Source organism: Portunus trituberculatus, chromosome 28 (assembly GCF_017591435.1).
Source record: "Portunus trituberculatus isolate SZX2019 chromosome 28, ASM1759143v1, whole genome shotgun sequence".
Taxonomy (NCBI): Eukaryota; Metazoa; Arthropoda; class Malacostraca; order Decapoda; family Portunidae; genus Portunus; species Portunus trituberculatus.
The window spans coordinates 7,034,140-7,057,079 of NC_059282.1; the positions used below are offsets into that span (position 1 = coordinate 7,034,140).

At 38.8% G+C, this 22,940-nt stretch overlaps 2 protein-coding genes across 21 annotated transcripts in view; one reads left to right on the top strand and one right to left on the bottom strand.

Annotated features, from left to right (window-relative positions):
* LOC123510033 overlaps positions 1-18,036 on the top strand; it is a 58,829-nt gene extending 40,793 nt beyond the window's left edge. For 6 of the 20 annotated variants that reach the window (XM_045264751.1, XM_045264753.1, XM_045264752.1 and 3 more), the window contains 15 exons: positions 1,116-1,247; positions 1,477-1,659; positions 1,766-1,906; positions 2,108-2,301; positions 3,907-4,045; positions 4,847-4,936; positions 6,143-6,331; positions 6,511-6,642; positions 6,963-7,145; positions 9,665-9,811; positions 14,682-14,756; positions 15,214-15,321; positions 15,558-15,698; positions 15,902-16,081; positions 16,203-18,036. In XM_045264751.1, the coding sequence (XP_045120686.1) occupies positions 1,116-1,247; positions 1,477-1,659; positions 1,766-1,906; positions 2,108-2,301; positions 3,907-4,045; positions 4,847-4,936; positions 6,143-6,331; positions 6,511-6,642; positions 6,963-7,145; positions 9,665-9,811; positions 14,682-14,756; positions 15,214-15,321; positions 15,558-15,698; positions 15,902-16,081; positions 16,203-16,375 (2,207 nt within the window). In that variant the 3' untranslated portion in view covers positions 16,376-18,036. Of the gene's footprint in view, positions 1-1,115; positions 1,248-1,476; positions 1,660-1,765; positions 1,907-2,107; positions 2,302-3,906; positions 4,046-4,846; positions 4,937-6,142; positions 6,332-6,510; positions 6,643-6,962; positions 7,146-9,664; positions 9,812-10,699; positions 10,844-11,358; positions 11,500-12,069; positions 12,211-14,681; positions 14,757-15,213; positions 15,322-15,557; positions 15,699-15,901; positions 16,082-16,202 lie in introns of those variants that run through there. The other 14 variants (XM_045264756.1, XM_045264765.1, XM_045264767.1 and 11 more) reach the window with 10 other exon arrangements.
* Positions 18,037-18,503: 467 nt separating this feature from the next.
* On the bottom strand, positions 18,504-22,035 carry LOC123510310. The gene is made up of 4 exons (XM_045265315.1): positions 20,703-22,035; positions 19,654-19,722; positions 19,331-19,420; positions 18,504-19,170 (listed from the first exon to the last, which is right to left on the bottom strand). Exons 1-4 carry the CDS (start codon positions 21,711-21,713, stop codon positions 19,105-19,107), a joined length of 1,236 nt encoding a protein of 411 aa, XP_045121250.1. The 5' UTR covers positions 21,714-22,035; the 3' UTR covers positions 18,504-19,104.
* Positions 22,036-22,940: the final 905 nt, after the last annotated feature.

A 22,940-nucleotide genomic window follows, 5' to 3' on the forward strand; every position in this document is an offset into this window, starting at 1 on the left:
TCCAACCATCTCTGCTTCCCTCGACTCAGTCCATTGTGTTTTCTTCAGTTCCCATTCCCTTTCAAACCTTTCATTCTGCTCACTGATCATTTCCTTAAAGTCATCTTTCTCCTTTACTACTCTCCATTTTCTCCTCCAACCGTCTCTTGTATTTTTCAACCTCCACTCTCAAGTGTGCATTCTCATCCACCAATCGTTTTCATTTTCCTCCAGTCTCTTAACTCTTTCCTTCAAAGCCTTGCGGAATTCTCTATCCTGCTCCTCCTCACTCCTCTGAACTTTTAATTCCTTCACCAACTCCTCAAATCTCTTCTCCAACATTACCAATCTACCCTGCATTGTTGCTCCTGTTGAAGATGGACTCATGCTTTGACTGGCCACTTTCGGTTTTGCTCCCTGGGCCTCATCGGCATATTTTGAATTTGGTAACTTATTTCTTACCAGTCTATCCATTTTATTTCACTCTTCCTGGGAGCATGTGGGTGTGTGGTGGTGTGCACTGGGGGCCAGGCCTGGTAGCTACGTGTGTGTGGTGGGATGCGTTGGCGGCTGTTATGGCTGGCCTTGTGTGAGTGTGTGCGTGTGTGTGCAAGATGTGTGCATGCAGCAGTGGGTGGGTGGCGATGGGCATGTTTCTAAGCTGGAAGCTGCACTCCTCCAGGAGCATGAGTGTTCTTCACCTCTTTGGAAGTGTTGTGTTTGCCTGGTGGGCTTGTCCTCAGCCATCTGTGGGACTTGCCTCATGGACATGGGATGGCAGTCCTAGCCATGAAACAGCACTGGTTTAGGATTTTGATTGTTAGGAAACATACATGAACACAGAGGAAGAGATAAGGATGTAAACTACATCTAATTTAAAATCAAGTGGAGTGAATTCACATAAAAGTAAATGATAATGTCACAGACATACAAATTCAGTTTGTGACACTTAAGAAGAATTAATACATTCCTCAAAATTACGTACTTATGATTTGAGATGTGCACTGCACGGAAAGTTAGGATATCAAATCACCTGATTGGTACACAGATAGCATGTGGACAAGTTGCATGCCAGTAACTTTATCAAACAGGGAGTTCATATTACTGACTATGTGTATGTGTGTGTGTGTGCACAGGAGACATCCAGGCAGAGGAGCAGGTGCTGGAGTGGCTCATTGAGCAGCGACATGAGGACACCATTGAGAACATCAACCGCCAGATGCTGTACACACTCATAGACACCCAGGACTACCTTGGAGTCTATTTCTGTGAGTCTCAGTCTTTTTTTTTATTTTCTCATCATTTGTACTGGTTTCTGTCTATTCAAAAGATAACTTGAAAATCATTGCTGTAGATGATCATATTTCACCATTTGTTTTCATGCATCTTTCATATATTGTTAGTGTCAAGGTTCAAAGTTGTTGCCTAATTATTTGAGGTGCAGGGATGCCTAATCATCTTGATGCTCCTTTGTTACACCACCACATTGCCTCACAGTCAATGAGGAGAACGATGAGTGTCCAAAGGTGCTGAGGACGTTGGAGAAGATTGATGATGAGGCAGCAGAGTTTGGTATCCAGATGGTGAAGATGAATGACAGACTCATGGCCAAGAAGTATGGCTTCAGGAACCCACCAGGACTAGTCTATTTCAGGAAGGGGAAACACATCAAGTATGACGGTAAGCATCAATTTATTGAGATGGAACCCACGGGAACTTTAGAATGGCTGGCTGATCTTTAAGTAACGGCCTTTAACTATGTATAAACTGTAATGATGTGTGGCAGGTGACTTGTATGATGAGGAGGATGTGCTGGACTGGCTCACTGCACCAGAGAACATGGAGTTGAATGACGCCATTGAGAAGGTGAACAGGAAGATGTTTGAGAGGATCCGCCAGACAACAGACTACTTGGCCGTCTTCTTCTGTGAGTCTTGCTATCATTTATGGTGAAACTTAGTGTTTGTGTGATGATAGGTTTTGTTAATTTATGGACTGTACTCGGAGCATTCATTAGTAGGTATTTGTGATGTTTGTATCTGTTTGTCATGTGTTATTTTGTCAATGCTACAACTGGCTAGTTCACTCTTACAATATTTATTCATGCATCTTTCTCACTGGTGTTCAGACACAGAGGAGGGCTGCAAGCAGTGCCAGAAGGTGCTGGCTGAGCTGGAGAACATTGATGATGAAGCTGATGCTAATGGCATTGACTTTGTCAAGATTGATGACTCTCAGCTGGCAAAGGATGTTGGTGTGTACGCGCTGCCTGCCATTGTCTTCTATCGCTCCAGCAGTGAGGAGCCCATCATCTATGCTGGTATGTGCATACTGTCAGAGGAGCTGCTTATGTCTTGGTTTATTGTTCTTAGCTGAACTGTCAAGTTTTGTATTGTTATGTCGGGCAAACACATTGTGAAAATACATATATGTAAATACTATAAACTAAATTCAATCAAATTGGCAGAGTTAGTGGTGTATAATGTTTGCAATATATGTAAATATTTTCTTTAGGTTATTTGAATGTAGAAGACTAGTTGATGAGGAAAAATTTTAAGGGAGGTTATAATACTCAGAATGAATGGAAGCAACCTGCTTTGCAAAGGAATGATTGGGGATGATAAATAATGTTTGAATTAACATAATTACAGCAATATAAATACAACTTTAATGAATACTAATCTGTTTTGATACATTTAATATAATCATCAAGTAACAGTGTTACTTGCCTAAGGAATAGAGCTTCATTTATTGACACCTCTTCATGCAATGAAATAAACCTCAATTATATTTAAATAACACAGCAGTTTTTGTGCTATCAGTAATGAAACACTTATAACGCTAAGCAACAAAAACAAATTTTAAATTCAATGTAAGATTTCAGTAATGACATTCTTTTATCTTCGGTGCTTACCTGGCTGGCGCTCTCTCAGGTGGTAGGTTGTCCTGGCGTTCACTTTTCATCCTCCTCACCTTAAACTCCCCTGTTGGTGCCAGTTGGCTCTTCTCCCTTACCTGTCCCTCACTCTTGTAATCCTGAGAATGTCAGCATGCTTGAAGCCTTGTGAATGACACTATAGATTTCTGGGAAGCTCTATGTAGCTCTTCTAAGTGATTATTATTCCTTTAATGGCATGTCACTTCTTCCTTAAAAAAGTTGGCATGTCATTTCTCTCTTAAAAAGTTGGCATGTCACTTCTTCATTCATGTCACTTCTCAATCTTCTTTTAAAAGTTGGCATGTCAGTTTTCCTTAAATTCTTTTAGAAAGGATATTATAAAATCCTTTGTATGCCTATTTGATCCAACTTTGTTGTATTGTTTCCCTTTTCATGAATCTGTAGGCTAAGGAAATAAAATTAATGGATGTCTACCTGTTATGTATGTACTAATCTGGATGTTGATATTTCTTGTATGTATAATTACCATAGATAATATTGTTCATTGTGTTCAGAATAACATTACTGTTTTCATTCTTGTGGTGTCATGCTGTACTCTTCTTCCATATATCTGTGTCTTCATACCCATGAAAATTTTGTCTGCTGCCATTGTTATTATCATATGTTGCTGAATGCAATAATTTGTTTTATCATGACGGTATATTTACTTGTTCCTGATATTGTGTGGTTCTTCCTTAGCCATCTTTGTCGTTCCCTATTTTGTCCTGATTTTTTTTCAATCTTGATGCTTGCCTTACTTGCTGTGTCATGAGCTGTACATGGCTTTTATCCTTAGTAATCATTCCATTCTTAATATTCCAATCTCTCCAGCAGCCTTTTATCCTGCGTGGTCTGTGGCTCACTCATTCCTTGCTTCCCTGCTCAGCACCACCACAGCTGCTCCTCATTACTCATCCATCCACCTCCATCACTACTACCCAGCCTTCCAACACCATGCCCATCCCTCCCTTACCATGAGTCTGCCTGCAGGTGACATGAAGAATGAGGAGAATCTTCTGGCGTGGTTGCTCACTGAGAAGGACCCAACGGCAGACTTCATTGAGGACATGGATGGGGAGGTTCTCCAGCGTGTGATCCGAGATGCTGATGCCATTGCTGTGTACTTCTGTAAGTGTTCTATGCTCACCTTGAGATTACAGCCTTTAGTTTCATCTGGATATATTGAGCTTAGTTTCAGTTCCAAATATTCCTCTTCTTTGATGGTTATATAATTCATAGGTGCCATTAAGTTAGGATGAATTTTAGTTATAAATAGTTGTATTCTTCTTTTTTGACAGTCATAGATAGGCATAGTTAGGATAGTGTAAATTTTTAGCAAGTACAGTATGTTGATGTTTCAATATTGCTTGTATATATGTGAATGAAAATGGTATACTCTGTGATAGGGATTAAAAATTAAGCTTTTAGATAGAATTCATGTTCATTATAAGAATGTCATGTTATTAGAAAAGATAGGTTTGCAGGATGATGAGAGAGGAGGCTATCTCATGGAGTTTCTTAGCCTTCCTCTCCAGTCAGGTGTTGTAATATGATATATGTGTATGTAATTAATTGGGAACAATTTTATATTTGCCTTATTGATAAAGATTTTTTGTGATCTCTTTTTTGTTGTTTTGTTATGGAAATGGCATCTTTTTTCCAGTAAGCATGATAATATTCTAATGATAGTGCCAGCTCTGTGTTTGTCTATCATGTGTCATATTTACCCGTCCTGCGTTGTGTTTGTTGAATGTTTATAACCAAAGCTCTAAACTCTCAGAAACATTCATGCTCTAAGTAGCCATTATTCTTAATTAGAAACAGTATCTTGAGACAGTCATCCAAGGTAATTATTTCCTGATATTTTTAGCCTTAAAATGCTCAATTCTGATATGCCACCATCTTTGCCATTTCTACTTTCCTGTGAAGATGACTTATCAAGCTGTCCTGACCCAAGTGGAGAAGCAGAAAAAAAGAAGAAGAAGAAAAGGAAAAACGAAACCTCTTCTGAATCAACAAGTGATAAAATATGGCTTTCTTTTGCTACATTTATTTCCCTTCCTTAGAAGCCCTTTCCATAACCTCTGTACACACACACACCACTTGCCGCATATAATCCACGTCCACACTTGTCAGAGGGACGCGTGCTCCCGCTTGTTTCTGGTCCGGGGAACTCAGATCTCTCCAGCCATCAACAGTGCACTGACATTGTTTGGCAGTGGGCACTCCTGCCAGATCTAAGTTCCCTAATTTGATGACAAGGACATGAAGTAGAAAGATTATAATTTTCGACATGGAGGAACAGGCATCAGCATTAACATCTTACTTGCTAACACTGCACATTGCAGTCTCAATGCATGTTCAGCCCTTATTTATGTGTTATGATATTGAAGCAGTGTTTACAAAAAGGACCTAACAGGAGTGACCTTGGTGAATTGATCTAAGAAAGGACATGCTAGATCAACTCTGATTTGTGAAATCAGATCACCATACTTTCTAACATTAATCTGAACCTCCTAGAGTCACCATTGCAAGATGTGGAGTCTGGTGGGTGAGTTATAAGGAGTAATCTTTAGGTGACTAATTGATTGGAAAGTTTTGAAGAATAACATTGCAGGTGAATAGAGTTATCATAGTTATCATGTCTTGTTTGTGAGAACTAGTTATATATATATATTTTAGAGGTTTAGAGGTGTGCATCATATTTACCATTGTCAAGTTGCAAGCTTAAGTCAAATGAATGTCTTACTGAATGTTAATGTTCTAAGCACCTTGTGCATTGCTTATTACAAAATACTTTCTATTAACTTAGCGAATGTCTATAAGAGGAATCTTACAAGCATTTTCCCTCTATTCTGTCTTATGGGGAGTGCTGGAAAAAGCTACACATTCCATCACTGCCTTGCTCAGTGGTGGGACTGTGTGGAGAGGCTGTGTTGATCTACTTATTACTTGTGAACAGGCATAGTCACCACAACTGTGCACAAGTATATAAGCTTAAATCATAAGGCAGACAAGAGGGACACTTTTATATCTTAATATAGCTGGAAATGTGCACTAATTTTTCATCTAAACTTTTAATCTCTTAAGAATATTACTTATTCAGCCTGAGAATATGTGTGGCTTTGGAAAATTGGTACTGAACACCAAGAAAGCCAGAAAGCAGTGAGACTGTAGAGTGTTGAAGGTAGACTGGGCACTAATATCTTGCAACACTGTTTCCAGACAAGGATGACTCGACCTGTGCCATATGCCTGCAGGTCTTGGAAGAGTTAGAAAATATTGATGATGACACAGACAGGATTGGTGTAAGTTTTGTCAAGACGCAAGACCTCAAGGTGGCTGAGAGGTATGGAGTGACCAGCGTGCCAGCTCTCCTCTACTTTGAGCACCAGGTCCCCACTGTGTATGAAGGTACTTTCCTTGATCTCCTTTGATATCTCTGTAGATGAATAAGCATGTAAATGACTTGTGGTATGGAGTTCAGTGTTTGGAGGTAGCACTAGAAGAAGAAAAGATGCTTAAGAGTTATTGGTAAAAGAGGGAAGTGTGCCACATACTGAAAGAGTTAAGTGAATTAAAATAACCTTCAGGGGACCTCCTGGCTGAAGAGGATGTGCTTCAGTGGCTTGTCCTGCAGAAGACTGAGGACACCATTGAGACAGTGAACAGGAACATGCTGGAGGTGATGCTGGAGGACACTCAGTACCTGGCTGTCTTCTTCTGTGAGTCTCACCACCACCATCTTCTCAGCTTTTGCCAGTTCTTGTTTTTCCATCAGTGCTTTTACCATTTGGTGTTTTCTTTATTTCATGATCAGTTTTTTATAATTTTCATGTACCTTAGATTTTTTTCATTTTTTTGGTATCTTTAATCTCTCTCTCTCTCTCTCTCTCTCTCTCTCTCTCTCTCTCTCTCTCTCTCTCTCTCTCTCTCTCTCTCTCTCTCTCTCTCTCTCTCTCTCTCTCTCTCTCTCTCTCTCTCTCTCTCTCTCTCTCTCTCTCTCTCTCTCTCTCTCTCTCTCTCTCTCTCTCTCTCTCTGCAGACAAGCCAAACTGCCGAGCATGTGAGACAGTGCTAGCAGAGCTGGAAAACATTGATGATGAGTGTGACATGTACGGCATCCACATGGTGAAGATCCAGGATGCTCAGCTGGCTAAACGTTATGGCATCAAGACCCTTCCTGCCCTCATCTACTTCAGGAATGGCAACCCTCTTATCTTTGATGGTCAGTTGCAGTCCCCAGTGACTCTGTTGTTTTTGTTATCTAAGGTGGCTCTTTGTTAGGTATGGCTGCTGGGGAAATATAGTGATTTTCTCTGGTGTCGTATGTGCACACAGACAGAATAGAGGAATGCAAGAATAGTCACACATTTTCTAGTGTACTTTAGTGATAGGAGACAACCAAGGCCAACCAATACCATCCATGGCTTGGCAATCTCTGTGACTCAATTCTATAGTATCTGTAGGGCTCATTCTCCTGCCAATTACTTTATAGTTATTTTTTATTAGATTTTCTAATGTTTCAAAATATCAGGTATCACAGAACAGACTTCAGAAACAATATACTTTACTTTTCAGCTTTCTACTTGTTAATATACATTGTTTTAACAACCTAATTGACATTATTCTTGATATAAATTCCTAACTTAGAATTTCACCCTTGCAAAATATTCCTTCTCTTATTATTTACTCCTTACTTTCTGACTGACTTTTCTTTATTTTATTTTATTTTGAACACTGATACTTCCTCCACATTTCAGACACACAGGGGTGTTACATGCCAACCATTCTCTACACACACAGAAAGTTCTCAAAAGACTAGCTTACTGTGTTATTTGTTACAGACATACATTGAAGAGTTGTCATGTTGCTTGGATGTTTGTCGAAGCTCTGCTCATAATAGTTTACATTTTTCAGTGCCTTGTGTTGTCTTGTGCTGCTGTCCATTGCAAGATGACAAAGGCATATTAATCACTAAGGATGCAAAGCTTTTCTTGTTCCAGCAATGATATCAAAATTATTTGTTTTCAGCTTTAAGAATGTGAACTGATAACCTCAGCTTTACTCCTAAATGGGAGGTCAAGTCTTATTATTTACTTACGAATTATACATGTTTATTTTACCTGTTATAGTGAGTGGAAATAGATTTTTAAATTAATGAAAAAGAAAAGTGTGAAGAGAGCATTAAATGCTTGGAATGAATGTAAAGAAATAGTGGAGAAGTATTGCCAGTGACTGCACTTACTGGGGTTGAGATATGGAGTTGAAGAGCAGAAGAGTGTGGGATGATAATTATATACACAGAATAAGTAATTGTAGAGATATGAAAATAAATGAGAAAGTGTGAAAAGGAATTTGTGAAGATATCTGGATATGATATGAGGGGTGTAAGGTCATGAATAGGATGAATGATAATGTTGTGAGGGGATTATGTGAAAAGAGATGAAAGTGGAACAATGGAAATTAGCTGTGGCTGATAGAAATAAATGGAGAGTAGTATTGAATGCAGGAATGGTGATGCAGCTTCATGCATCTTGATGAGAGGCTCTCCAGCATCTAGTCTGATCTGTATATTGATAGACAGAATTACGATTATTTTTTTCACTATTTTTAAGGTAAAACCGTTCAGAATACATTGATACAAACCATCTTAGATTGAGTACATTGATACAAACAATTATTTTAAAATATTTTTTGCTACTCATAGTATGCTCCTACAGAAACAAAAAAGATAGCAAAGGTGTGATGATGAGATTACATAACACTTTAACACTGTAAAATAGAGAAAGTAAGTACAATAACAATTTGGCAGACAAGTCTTGGCTGATCACCCTCGGCTTTCTCTAACACTAACCTAGGTCCTGTCTAATTTACTATCCTCACATGAAGCCTTGCTAAGATATATGTTTACCATGTAATATTTATGCTTGAATTTATTGCTTTTCATGTCTGTGGTATATAAAGTTTTTACATCTATTAATTAATAGCTTTACAAGTAACTTAAATATACATGACATTTTCTGTTAAATCCTTTTCTTTCATAAATATTAGCCACATCAATCACTCATGCTTAGTGCAAAGGGATATATTTAGTATTGTGGCTCATTTTACTAACTTATGTTGAACCATATAATTTGTGTTTATTTAATGATAGCACAAAAATTAATAACCAGTGTTTTTATTGTATCTTGTCTTTTCATGTTTCCTGTTTTCTCCATTTGAAATTCATTTGAAATTAATATGTTTCTTTAGAACAGCAGCAAACTTGGATATCAGTACATGAAGAGAAAGTGAGTTTGAAGAAAATGGATTTTTTAATTGAGCAATCAGTGAAATGAATCTTTAGAATTCTGATATTGGATGGTGATTTTGTCTTGATATTCTTGTGTTGAAGAATGCAAAGATCAGTTTTACATCTTTGAAGGTGTAGATAAAAACTGGTGACTCTCAGGATGAGCTTAGCTACATAGTATTTACTAGATACTGTGTTGAGGAGCATAGTGCTCAGAGGCGTGGCCAACTCTGCCTAACTCAGGATTGAGTTCACTGCACATTGTGTGTGCTGCATGCTTAAGAAGTAAATTGAAATGTTTTATACAGCATGTCTGTATCTTAAATGAATACAGTATCATAAAAGAGAGTAAAATAATTGGAAAAATACACCTACCAACATTTCATCCTGATTGTTAGTTTCCTTCTCTGAAAAGAAAAAAACTTGTGACTCACAACACTGTGCTCCTTCAGATGATATCGCCGAGGTGGGTGGAGACGTCTTCGAGTGGTTTATTGATGATGATAACCTTAAGTTGGACGGTCACATTGAGGAAGTTAATATCAGAATGCTCAATGCAATTTTATCCACTAGTCACCATGTTGCCACATTTTTCATGAGTAAGAACAGTATGGGTTGAGGCTCATACAATATGCCTTTGGAAATGGTGGTGTGGTGCTACATAAGAAGACCATTAAGGAATTGGTCGCTGAGATTGAAGCAGCTTGAGTGTCTATTGTGACTGTTGTGACGGCTTGTACCCTTCAGCAAATACCTTGATGTCCTCTTGACTAAAAAGAGTGTATCCCATTCCCACTCGTCCTTTGTCAACCATGTAGTGTATCTTTTGATTTTATTTTTGCGCTCTCCCTTTTGTATGTCAAAGAATTTTGGTTTATTGTGAAGGGTGTTCATGAGAAATCCAGTACTCACTGGATACAATGACTAAAGCAGTTGTCACATGGATGTTTGTGTTGAGCTCCAGTAATTTTATTTTGTCTACCAAATTGACATCGATCATTAATATGCTGAGATCCTGATAATTCCTCATTTGACGAACATGCATGTGTGATAACTACTTCAGAGAATATATTATCCACCTCACATCTGATGCCTAGTGTTTGGAGCTGATAATCAGCTAAAACGTGTCACGGGATTTTGAGGGAATTATCTTCTATTATGGTGGCTGCTATATTATTAAAATGCAAGATCCACACAACTGTGCACCTGACCACATCCATTAAAGTCTCACATTATTGGCCTTTGCTTATTAGTCTCAGGAAAACTCCTTGGAAAATCAATTAAGCTTTGTCAGCTTATACTTTTCTGATTTTCCTAGAAATATTCCTAAGTATCTACAGATCAAGGTCAGTCTTGTGAGTGTCTTTGATGAATGTGACCCATCACAAAATTGTGTAAGTACTAAACTTTGCAGAAGAATTTGGCTTTGAGTAACACATTTTCTTCTGTCAATAGTGATGCCTGTATCCCTTCCAAACTGCCCACAGGTGACCTCAGTGTGGAGTCGAGTGTCTACGAATGGCTAGTTGATGATGACAATCGAGAGTTACAGGGGGCACTCGAGGAGGTCAATAAGCACATGTTGAGCAAATTAGTCGAGAGCAATCCCTTTGTGGCTGCAGTGTTCATAAGTAAGGAAGTGAAAGGCACTGGATTGGTGGTCGCAGTTTGGTTGAATTATCATTAGGGCAACTAGACCCCTCCGCGCTCTGAATTCCAATGTAGTGCGAAATAATGATAGAAAAAATATTAAGAACATATCTAACTTTTATCCATTAAGTTCGAGGTGAAATTTATGGCATGCTGTGCAACATTGGATGAAATTGGTGTTGTGTGGCACCCCTACCGTAATGCTTTACCCTGGTTTATGTGTTGAGTTATTTCCTATTTCCTTTTGTTTTCAAGAGCATACCTTCCCAATGCCCTGTTGAAAGTAAAGGAAATGTGCCACAAGTAAAAGAGTTTGTGACACCCATGGTAGGTTATTGGGACTCCCAATACTTAAAAAGTATCATCTGCACCCATTGTTGTTTTAAACTTGCCCCGTTTTTCTTTTGTTTCTCTTGCGTGAACCTTAAACCTCCCCAGCATGACATTCTGGGTCTGCTACCACTCCTGACAACAACCTCCCATTTTTCTCATTCAGGTGAAATAAAGGATGGGAAATTTCTCTTGGATTGGTTGAGTGATGATGAGAATCGTGAGTTAGTTGATGAAATTGAACACGTTAATCCTGCAATGCTGGACCAACTTGTTGCACAGTCAACCTATTTGGCCGCCTTATTTTGTGAGTACTTCCCCAAGATAAATACGAATCTTTTTTTTTACGTAATCATGTGCTCGTTGCTGCCAGTCATCAGCCGCTTTAATCAGTCATTTCAGATGGCTTTCGCATTTTTCTCAGTTGTACAATTTCGTGCTTCCTGTCCTTTATGTATATAAAAAAGCAAACAGCTTTGACTCATCGTTGTAGAATTTGCGTGCATGTCTGTCCATTGATTCGCATGACAGTAGTGTCAGACACGTTGTGTAAGACCACAATGAATCTTTCTATTTTGGCCAGTGAATTATGGGGATTCCATTTTTTATTTTACTTTATTTTGTTATTTTTACCTGCTAATACATATTTTGTTTTCCTTTTTCTTTTTTGTTTTTATTTTCCACAGCCCATTTTATACTCTACAGCTGAATTAGACATTATGTTTACTAGCCACTAAACATTATTATTTTGACCTTACTTTGTGCTAAAACCAGCAAAAAAAAACCTCTGTTTTGTTTCACATTACAACAGGCTGGTGAGGGAGTGTAAGTAATATCAGAATTTCTGTTTTGACTGGTAACTCATTTTGCCACATAGGAGATATGCAGAACGAGGGTAATGTGCTGGAATGGCTGAAAGATGATGATAACCGTGATTTGGATGGAGAGATCGAGGCCGTAAATACTAGAATGCTAAAACGACTCTTGGACGAGTCTCCATTCATGGCTGTTTTCTTCTGTAAGTAACTTCATCACACTACATTTGGCCTCTCATTGAGCTAAGTCCGTCCTGGTAGTATGCTGAGACTTAGACTGGACTTGTGGCATGACCAGGCGCCAGCGGCATGGTGGTTTAGTCAGTCAGGTCACCACAAGGAAGAAAGTCCTTTTATACTACTTCCTGCTACTGTGCTTTCACTTCTGGGATCCTAGACTCACTCTTCTGTGTGTATGTGTGAGTGTATGTGTATGTGCATGTGTGATTGGTTGTATGTTTACATCTGCACAGGTTATGAAGTATTTAGCGTAGTTAACACACAGGTTTCATGGATTTTCAGTTTATTTCATAGGCAGTTTTCATTGCATCCTCAGCACTCAGACATGCTTGCTTGGATTTACTCAGTACTTAATGATTACCCACAGGAGTGAAAATTGCTGGTCATACAGAAGCAATTTCTCCTTATGGGATTTGATTATTAATTCTTGGTTCAATCCCAAGTCTGTACAGATTTACTGCTGTACTATTGGGAAGTATGTTCACATGGGAATATGGTTGGGATTAATCACGTATGATTCTGAAAACTTTATATGTTGATTTGATTAAGTTAAAATGGAGTTCTGAAAAAGCCTATTGTTCTATTTAGACAGAGCTGGACCTAAACTAAAGACTAATACAGAAATGTGAGGTAGATTGCACTCTGAAAATATGTAACCCTCTAAACCAATTAAGATATTCCAATGAGCAGAGACAAAGATATGCACTCAGCCAGTCACATCTTTGTTTTCTCACACCAGCCTGCCTGTACCATTATTAGAGAGCATTGTGCCTTCTTGGTCCTAGCAACAATTGGTTATAGTTTACTGTACCACCCAGCACAAAAGTTGGTGTTGCTCAGTTGATGGAAGTGAAGCAACCGATGGTGGATTGCTTAGTAGAGGAATTGTTTCCATTCTTTGAATTTTCTCTAGAAGAAATTTTGATCACCTGGATGTCTTCTGGTCCTGCTTATTTTCTTTTTATTTCCCCTTCCCTCTTTTTATTTAGATGCTATGCACAACTCTTTGTCATTCCCTTTCTGTAGCACTTTAGACCCTGTGTATAAATACTTCCAGGACTTCTTGTATTACCTGCTTGTTGTATGTTTGGTGTTGTGATTCTTTCTTCATCAAGGGACCAGGAAATTTCTTGGTCCCTTCAATAAAATGTTTTTGGAGTACTGTGAATGAAATATCCATGACATGTCTGTATTTATTAAGTGTTTCTATGGCACATGAGAGCATGGCAATTTTGAGAGCATGACATTCCAATTATGTCAATTCACTGAAGTGCTCTTTTTCTTTTTTCAGTGTATCAATATTGATGATCAACAAATAGAATGTTACTTTAGAGCATTAATAACTTATTTGTTTGTGATGGTTTCCACCACTTACAAATTTATTCTTAAAGACATTATATGCTAATATTGCATGCTTTTATTTCTATTTTGTTTATTTGTCTTTTTTTTTTACACTGTATAGACTAACATGGCATATTTTGTTTAGCTGTAGACTGCACTGCACATTGCTTAAAAGTTTATGCTAACAGCCTTGTCAAGTGTGTTCAGATTAATTTGTTTATAAGCCACATACAACAAAGCATTCTTCCTCTTTACATTAATTTGCAATCTAGTCCATTTAAGTTCATTTTAGTTTATTTTCATTTATTGTGCATACTTCTGTGAATGTTATATAATTTTCTGCAAGCATTTACAGTATCTTAACCCTTTGAGCTAATGTGGTTGATGAATCATGTAGAGAAAGTAAAAAGTAAAGAATTATTTGGTTGGAAGAAGGCAAGGCTTATTAGTCAAATCAATATGAGCATCCTGTACAGCTTGTCTTGCTGTTTGTTAGTGGTGTGTATAATGCAGGGAGTGGAGAGAGATTCTAAGTCTTGTAATGCATAAATAAATAGCCATTGATTAAATTTTGATAATTCATAGATAATATTGCTTATCCTTAGAGGAAATCAGTGCAGTTTCTTATTAATATAGAAAACTGAAGCCCATTTATGGACAGCTCCTTATACTTTACTGTAGAGAAAGTAATATGTATTTGCTTCACTTATAATGATATTGCCCTTCTCCATATTAAAAGTATAGTAACCATAATTTACTGATAATAATTGACATTAGATGATTTCTACTTCATTCATTCTTCTCATAGTGAAATAGAGAGAGTATCCTTGCCTTCCTGTTCAGTCCTTCCTTCTTATATTGTCTTGATAACAGAGTATTGATCAGACTATTGATAATTTTGCTTCTTTCTTCCCTCTCCTCCAACCTTTCCTCCTCCTCCTCCTCCTCCTCCTCCTCCTCCTCCTCCTCCTCCTCCTCCTCCTCCTCCTCCTCCTCCTCCTCCTCCTCCTCCTCCTCCTCCTCCTCCTCCTCCTCCTCCTCCTCCTCCTCCTCCTCCTCCTCCTCCTCCTCCTCCTCCTCCTCCTCCCGGAAGACGAGGATGACTGCTCTGAGTGTGAGCAAGTCCTTCATGAGCTGGAGAACATTGATGAAGAGGTGGACATGTACGGTGAGTCAATTTTCACACCTGCCAATATTGATTTTGAACTTGTTTTCTTGATTGCCTCGTTATTAGCTTTGTCATTGTTGTTATCATCTCACCAAAATAAGTCAAAGAAGGTTTAGATTTAAGAAAAAGAATTCATGAAGAGAAAGAAGAACATCATAAGTAAATCATATTGTCAGTTATTCATTATTTATATCATGATATAAGAACTTTGATATGTAGATACATACTAGAATGAATTTTTCTCTTGGTTGAATACTGTTATCTTGCTTGTTCATTTATTTTGATAAATTGTTGCTTTGTTATGAGTAATTATTTTTTTAATATGTGGATTTATTTATTTATTTTATTTATTTATTTTTTTTCATTTTACTTATTTTTTTTATGTATTACTAGTCAGTCTAGTTTTATTTTGAAAGTGTGTGCTCTCACTTTGAACTTTATGACGTTTTCTCTTCAGGGATTGACTTTGTCAAGATCAATGACCCTGATGCTGCCCATCGGTTCAATATCCTTCACACTCCTGCCCTTGTTTACTTTAGAAAGAAAGTACCACTTGTGTATGATGGTGAGTGTTACCTTGGTGGTTGTCTTGGCCACTGGGCCATTGGGCCACAGGGACAGATTCTTTGTGGTTTATGTAGGTATATCCTAGACCAAAGATTTTTCAGGAAGTAATTCTCTTTTAAGTAGATGCTCCAGAGATACAGATTACAGTATTTTTACTCATATTTGGTATTGATGTGTTTATAGAAGATGCTTCCCTTTTAATTTTGCTCTTTACTGAGATGTGTTGGCTTACAGGTGATCTCCTTGATGAGGAGAAGGTATTCCAGTGGCTGACCTCCCAGGACGTGTTTGAGATCAAGGATGAGATTGAGGAAGTGAACAGAAAAATGTTGGAGAAGTTGCTTGATGAGAATGACTTTGTGGCTGTTTATTTCTGTGAGTTCTTATTCGTGTTCATTTAAGGAACATATCTGAAATAATGCTTTACCTTCTAGTAACATATTTGTATTTATTTGTACATTCCTAATACTACTCTTAGATTTATATCTTTTAAAATTTTGCTTCTCTTTCTTTTGACTTCACATCACTTTCTTTTGTATCTCTTGTATACTATTCACCTTTTGCCTCATTCCACTCAGATGAAGAAAATGCTAAATGTCAGGAGGTGTTGAGTGAACTGGAGAAGATTGATGATGAGACGGATGACCTTGACATAACCTTTGTCAAGATAAGGGACACTCGCTACGCCAAGAAGTATGGCATCCAGAAGCTCCCTGCTCTTGTCTACTTCAGGAGGAGATTCCCCAGCATTTACAGAGGTAAGTGATATGGCTGAGGCTTGTCTTAGACATGACTCAGATGAATATTCATGTGGGGATTTTCACCATGAGAAGTACAACATTTGTGAGTGTCGAATCACACAATTTTTTTCTTTAACAGGAGACCTTATGGTGGAAGAAGAGGTTCTAGAATGGCTTCAGAAGAACAGATTTAAGCATCCTGAACTGAACCTCTTTATGTACGCTACTGGGGCCATCACCCTTGCCTTCATCATGTACACACTGTTCCTGATCTTCTGCTTCAGGAGTCCTGGCCACCAGAAGGCAGCGTGATCACAGTGCCCCATGCTGCACCTCTCACCAAGCCTTTAGGAAACATTTTGATGCACATACAATACACTTAGGTGAGCAACAGCGTCATAATTGCACATGTTAAAGAGCAGCTTTTGATGGATCGTGTGTGTGAAAACTACCTGCAAGTAATCTTACAGTCAATAGCAAGAATAATAAACTGTGATGTTTTTGTTGATAATGCATACACTTAATGCATTAATGAATTTCATGAACTGTGTGCTGAGGAAATATAATTATAGATGTACTGATTCATTAATCAAAGTGTATATTTTGAAGAGTTTATTTTGAGAGTACTTAAATGAGAAAATCATTTGGGATGTATTATTCATGCTTTCATTTACAATATGTACATTGTGATAGCTTGCTATAGTCTATGTTGAGTTACACTTTGAGCTTATTTAAATATCTATATACAAATAGCTGTTCACCTCTTCAAGATCATGAGTAAAAAAAAGTGACACGTTCTAGTCATCTTAGTTAAATCAATAATTATGAGGTGTGTAACAATTGTTCACAATTATTTGAAAAAATCCCTTAAAGTACCTAGTGATCCCATCAACCAGCAGCCGTCACAGAGCCGTGTCCTCACATCCATTCCCAGGGTAGAGAAGATAAACCTTTGTGTGGGGGGACATTTATCATAGCATCCTTTCTTGTCTTGGTCAGATGTTCTTTTCACAGAAGAAACTTGGAAATATAGTGCTAGTGTTTTAAAAATAGCTGCATCACTTAATATTGTAAGATTTCTTGACTTCATGTATACCAAGTGAAATGAGTGATCTAAAAGTTTGGATAATAATGGCTCAAGCCATAAGAAATGTCATGGCTTTATAAATTTAAGGACCATGAGGCTGTGATCTAGTTGCATAGCTGGCTGGCTGAACCAGCTGGTGTGTAAATGGGGAAACATTCAGTCATCCTATGTTAAATTATGAGGAGTAGAGACCAGCTCTTAAAAGAATACTATTTTTCATTCTTATTTAACTAAACAAATGCCAAACGATGATAACACAAAGTTTTGCGAGTAACATTTTGCTGATGAGGAATTATTGACAATGTGAACTTCTTTACTGGTGTTATTGGAAGTTTTATATTGTGTGTAAATGTTGAGTCTCCATTTGTATTATGTCTGTATACTGTGTTTGTTATGTTCTCTGTTATGGTGTTCTGATGATGGTCTTCTATTCTTTAGAAGAAATGGAGAATTAGTATGTTTATTTTTATGTAAAATGGATGAATTAGTAACACTTTCCATTTCTGATAGAAAATGGAAAATTAGATGTGCAGTCTGGCTGTAAGAAAAGCTATACATATGTACATGACTTGTCAGCTGTGTGGTTGTTAGTTGTAAGGAAATTTATGCAGTTAAATGTTTCTGTTGCTGCTCACCAACATTATGAGGTTCATTTCAGGAAAGTGCATCTATTTCCCCTAAGCTGCTGGTCATGTTCCCCTTCACCTTGTGTCCAATCCTCCTGTCTGTCCTGTGCCTGCACTGCCCACCTATCTTGTCCTGTCCCGCTGCCCGCCCTGCTTTGCCTGTCGCCCAGATATACTGACACAGAGCCAGACTCACCAAGGTAATATTATTAAAACTTTATGTAAATTATGCATTCATGTATAATAAAGAAATGTTTTTACATTTTGGTGTGCCTTTCCTGTCTGAAAAGACTGATTGATGTGGTTATATCTATTATCTAAATAGTAGTATGTATGTAGAAAACTACCTAGGTATGTTAATTGCTTTGATGCAGTTGGTACAGTACTTTGTTATTGCAATACACATAATTTCTCCTCTGATTGGAGGCTTGGCTCAGCCATGTATTCCATAGCTAGTTTGGAAGTATACTGCTTGTGTATTCCCTATATATATATATATATATATATATATATATATATATATATATATATATATATATATATATATATATATATATATATATATATATATATATATATATATATATATATATATATATATATATATATATATATATATATATATATATATATATATATATATATATATATATATATATATATATATATATATATATATATATATATATATATATATATATATATATATATATGTTAATACAATAAAACTAATAAAACAAAAATAATAATGTAAGACAAGCTGCATCTCACCTATGCTACCCTCCTTTGAGGGAAGTGTAAGATGTAGACTGATGGATATTGCTCCATGCCATAATACATAATTGTTCATGGACATTATTTTCAATGTGTATTGTTGTTATCTATTAGGGAGGGCATGCAAAATTGACTTAAGAAGTGAGTACTATTAACATATAGTATGCAACACTTCAACTACACATATATACTTAGTTACAAAGCTGCTTATTTGATAATAAGCAAGCAATGATTATAATGAGCAAATACAGTATAAGCATGAAAGAAATGTTTACATGATGGCCTGGCTTGACTAGCTATGTTATGGTGAAGCTGCCACCATCACTTGCTTCTCAGACACATTTGTGTTCTTGGTGTCAGTGTTTATGATAACTACAATTGACATTTTCTTACAAATTCAACTTTTCATTATCATATAGTTTCTCTACAAATAACTGCTAATGCTGAATTCAAAACATGTAGTATTCTACATAATGTATTGGTGCCTATATAACAGATATGCAATATAGGGTTTGTATTAGGTCACTTCACTAGCCAGACTAGACTAGAGTAATTTAGCCAGAGTTGCTGCCATAGAACTGGATCAGCACCACCAAGTAAGTCACCACTGTGTTCACAACCTGCCAGGAAGAAAGACATCACCATAGTTAGTAATAAGCTATCTTGTTATGTCTTGATAATCTGTAAATGAAGCACCATTACATAAAAGCTCCTAAAGAGTGTTTCACCATGAATTGCTGCATGTGTACAAGCATTATGAATGGTCACTTATGGACTTACCGTGGTGGCCATTCCCTTGTTGAGGATGAAGAACCCTCGTCCCTCAATCTGGGCATCCATGCGGGTAATGTGGTCAATAAGAGTTGCCATCTGTCCAGGAGAAAAACAATGATGTGTTCTGAAGTATCTCACGGTACACTGTACAACGCTTCAAGAGCTCTTTAGCTTAAAGGCTACTTTTATTAATCACAGTCTACCCTTTCTTTGTGGTTAGCATGTGTTTAGATGTTTTGTATTACATGAGTGATACCAAACTTATCAGGATTGAAAAATTTTCATCTACAAAAAAATGAAAATGAAGTTATAGATGAGCTCAAACTTGCCTGGTCTTTGGCTTCCTGGTCCTTCATTGTTCCCTTGAGCATCAGGAGAGGCTCGATCAGTGAGTCTTTCTGAAATTATATTAAATAAATCAGTAACCATGCTGAGGTGGAGAGCATGTCTCTAATATACTTGATTTTAGAGTTCTAAGCTCTCATATTCACATTTTATGTTACATTAAATATTTGTATGGAAGAAGACGTGTGTAGGCAGCAGAGAAAGAAAGAAGAAAAAAAAAGTATTGAGTTTCACTTGAGAACCACCCAGGAACTGCCTTTTGTCCTCAGGTTTGGCCTTTCTGGGTCCTTGAGGTCACCAACAGCTCAAGTGGCACTAAAGAATTGTGTTGTGGCCCTCAATGAGGTGCAGCTGAGGACGTGTGTGGGGGCCACTGGGTGATAGCTGTGATACTGTCACGTGCTGGCTGTGAAGCTTTGATTGGTGAAGTAATGAGGCCATTCTATCATTTGATGTTGATTCCAGCTGTACTTAGTAGCATCTTTCATCACTATGCATGATAGAAAGTAATGGGGAATTGGTTTGCTGCAGCATTAGTATCTGATGCTCTAAGCTTCTAAGGGGCTGTTTGAAGTGCACTAATCATCGGGTGTCTTGTATCTTCTGAATACACCGATTTATTTACAGTGCTCCTCAATATCACAAACGAAAATTTCCTATGGCAGCGTTTCCCAATCTTTTCCGACCATAGCACCCCCTGTTGTCATGTCTAAGCAGTCCAGCACCCCTAACTAATATCTTGTTATTAGAAGGGTAAAAGAAAGTGAAGTGTGTGTATCACTTCCCAGCACCCCTTATAATTGATTGCAGCACCCCCAAGAGAGAGAGAGAATGTAACACGATGCTCCTAGACCATACTGAGGGGTACGAGCGGAGATTATGGCGTATCACGCAATAAAATTATTACAAAACTCATGGGAGAGCGAAACTATTTAAGAGTAAAGACATTAATTACTGCACAGAAAACCCGAATCTGCGTATCATCACTATATATTATGCAACACAGAAGGCTTAGCTGGTAGGTATGAGTTACCTCAGTTTGAATCTGCTCGCTGTAAATAGCGCCGCAGAAGATGGGGGCGATGGCCTGCACGGAGAGAAGACCAAAGCTGAGGGGGAAGTACCAGTCGGTGTAGTCGAGAGTAGAGACCAGCGTCCAGTAGAGGAAGCAGATGAGCGATATGATGTGGTGGGGGACCATCACCAGCATGAACGGGCCGATGATGGTTTTGAATGCACGAATGATGCGCCGCAGCTCCAGCACGGCCTCCTGCAGCAGACTGATGTCCCCCGCTGCGACGCATTTCTGGATGTTGGAGGTGCAGGTCATCCCGAACTTGGCGCACTCCAGGATACATTCGAGTTCCTGTCTGATATGGCAGAGGCACAACACGAACACCTTGGAGGCCATGACCACCCATAATACGGGCATGGAGAGCGTGAAGCTGTAGATGACATACACGTACACCAGGGACAGCATGCGCCCCACACCGTCATTGTTGATCAGGTTGAAGCGAAGCTCGTTCAGAATGTTAATCACGAAGAAGAGGACACAGATCACGAATCCCACGTACAGAGGCACACTCAGCTTGTAAGAGTGCACACCCGTGGTCAGTGTTGGGAATTTCCTCTCGTACACCATCCACCCATTGAGGAACATTGTCCACTCCTTGTGAAAGACGAGGGAGAGTACGTGCATGGCGATGGCTGAGACGCTCATCACAGCCACGATCAGGATCATCACGTACAGAGTGAGGCTGTTGTCGCCGCCGATGGAGGCCATGAGGCAGTCATAGAAGCAAGGGATGTTGAAGCCCACGCCGCATAGGATCCACATAACGAGGAATGGCGACAGCTTCCAGGAGCGGTCCGGGAAGCTGTAGGTGACTGGTAGGCACCCCCATACCATGCTCCAGCGCTCGATGTGCACGAAGGGTGTCGGGAAGGTCCTGACGCCGAACCTGTCCAGGCCGATGGGGATCACTGGAAGGTCGGCTATGGTGGGGCTGTTGGAGTACATGCCGATCCTGTGGCCTGACAGCATGGCGAGAGTTTAGCGCGGGCTGTAGAATGCTGCTCTGATGGCGCAGCTGGAGGTTTGGACGATTACTTTGGTTACATGTCACTCCCCGCTGCAGGCCGAGCATGCCAGGCCCTCAGGGATGATGTGTGTCGGGTGAGGGAGAGCTAAGCCCCTGGCAGGAAGCGTCTTGCCAGGTATTGATGTCCATTGCAGCCGCCCGCCCACCACTCTTGCTGTCTCTCGCGGCACTGACCTTACCTGTCCCTCCCTCTCTCATAGTCACTCCACCCATTCCCTCACTCACTCTCCCCCCTCTCCACCCTCCCCCTCCCGGTCTCCAGCCTATACCAGGATGTCCCTCTCGAGAAACCGAAAGACAATGCGGGTATAGAGCGACGAGAGCCTTCCTCCTTCCTTCCCTCTCCCTCACAAGGTCAACCTTTCTCCAGCCCCGCCTCCTCACCCTTGAAGGTAACGCTTACTTACTCCATTCATGTGTTCCTTCACAAAGTTAATGATTTGTTGCAGTAGAGACTGATAAACACAGGCTAAAAACACGTGCATAACTGATGAGGTAAAGAGAAAGAGAAAAGAAGAAAGAAAAATAGATAATCGTTTATATTCCAGTAATAAATTATTGTATCATTAAGATGATGATATTTCATACTGTATAACAGTTGGATCAATAAAATTTTTGTTGTTAAAAGATTCCTTTACTGTGGGTTTCAAACAATTAGCTTAGTATGTTGTGTCAGAGATTGTGTCAGACCTTTTATTTTCTATCACAGTCGTCTATTTACGAAGATAAATAATTGATGTAGTTTTATAAAGCCAAATTTTAGTCGAGGAGGTGGTGGCCTTCTCACAGACATCGTGTTGCCTAGCAAGTTACATCTAATAATACCTCTTCGCCGCGCCACATTGGATGTGAATTTAAATTGTTAGATTCATTCGGTATTATTTAGATACCTTAATGGTTTACTGTTTATATGCGAAGGCGGAAAAATAAACAGGTTAACCTATTTGCAGGAAAACTTGACATGAGAATGCGCACGCAACAACGCCTCAGCCTCGCCACTCGTCAGTGTGCGGGACGGGTGTTGAGAACAGCCATCATCTTGCAAGACTCTTCAGCATATCCAGCCTATTGGTGACCACGTCGTGATGCTTTAAGGTGAGTGTGATGTGGCTGTGTTGTGTGGTGGTGTGGTGAAAGTGGCATATAACAATGAGTGAAAACAACGCTAG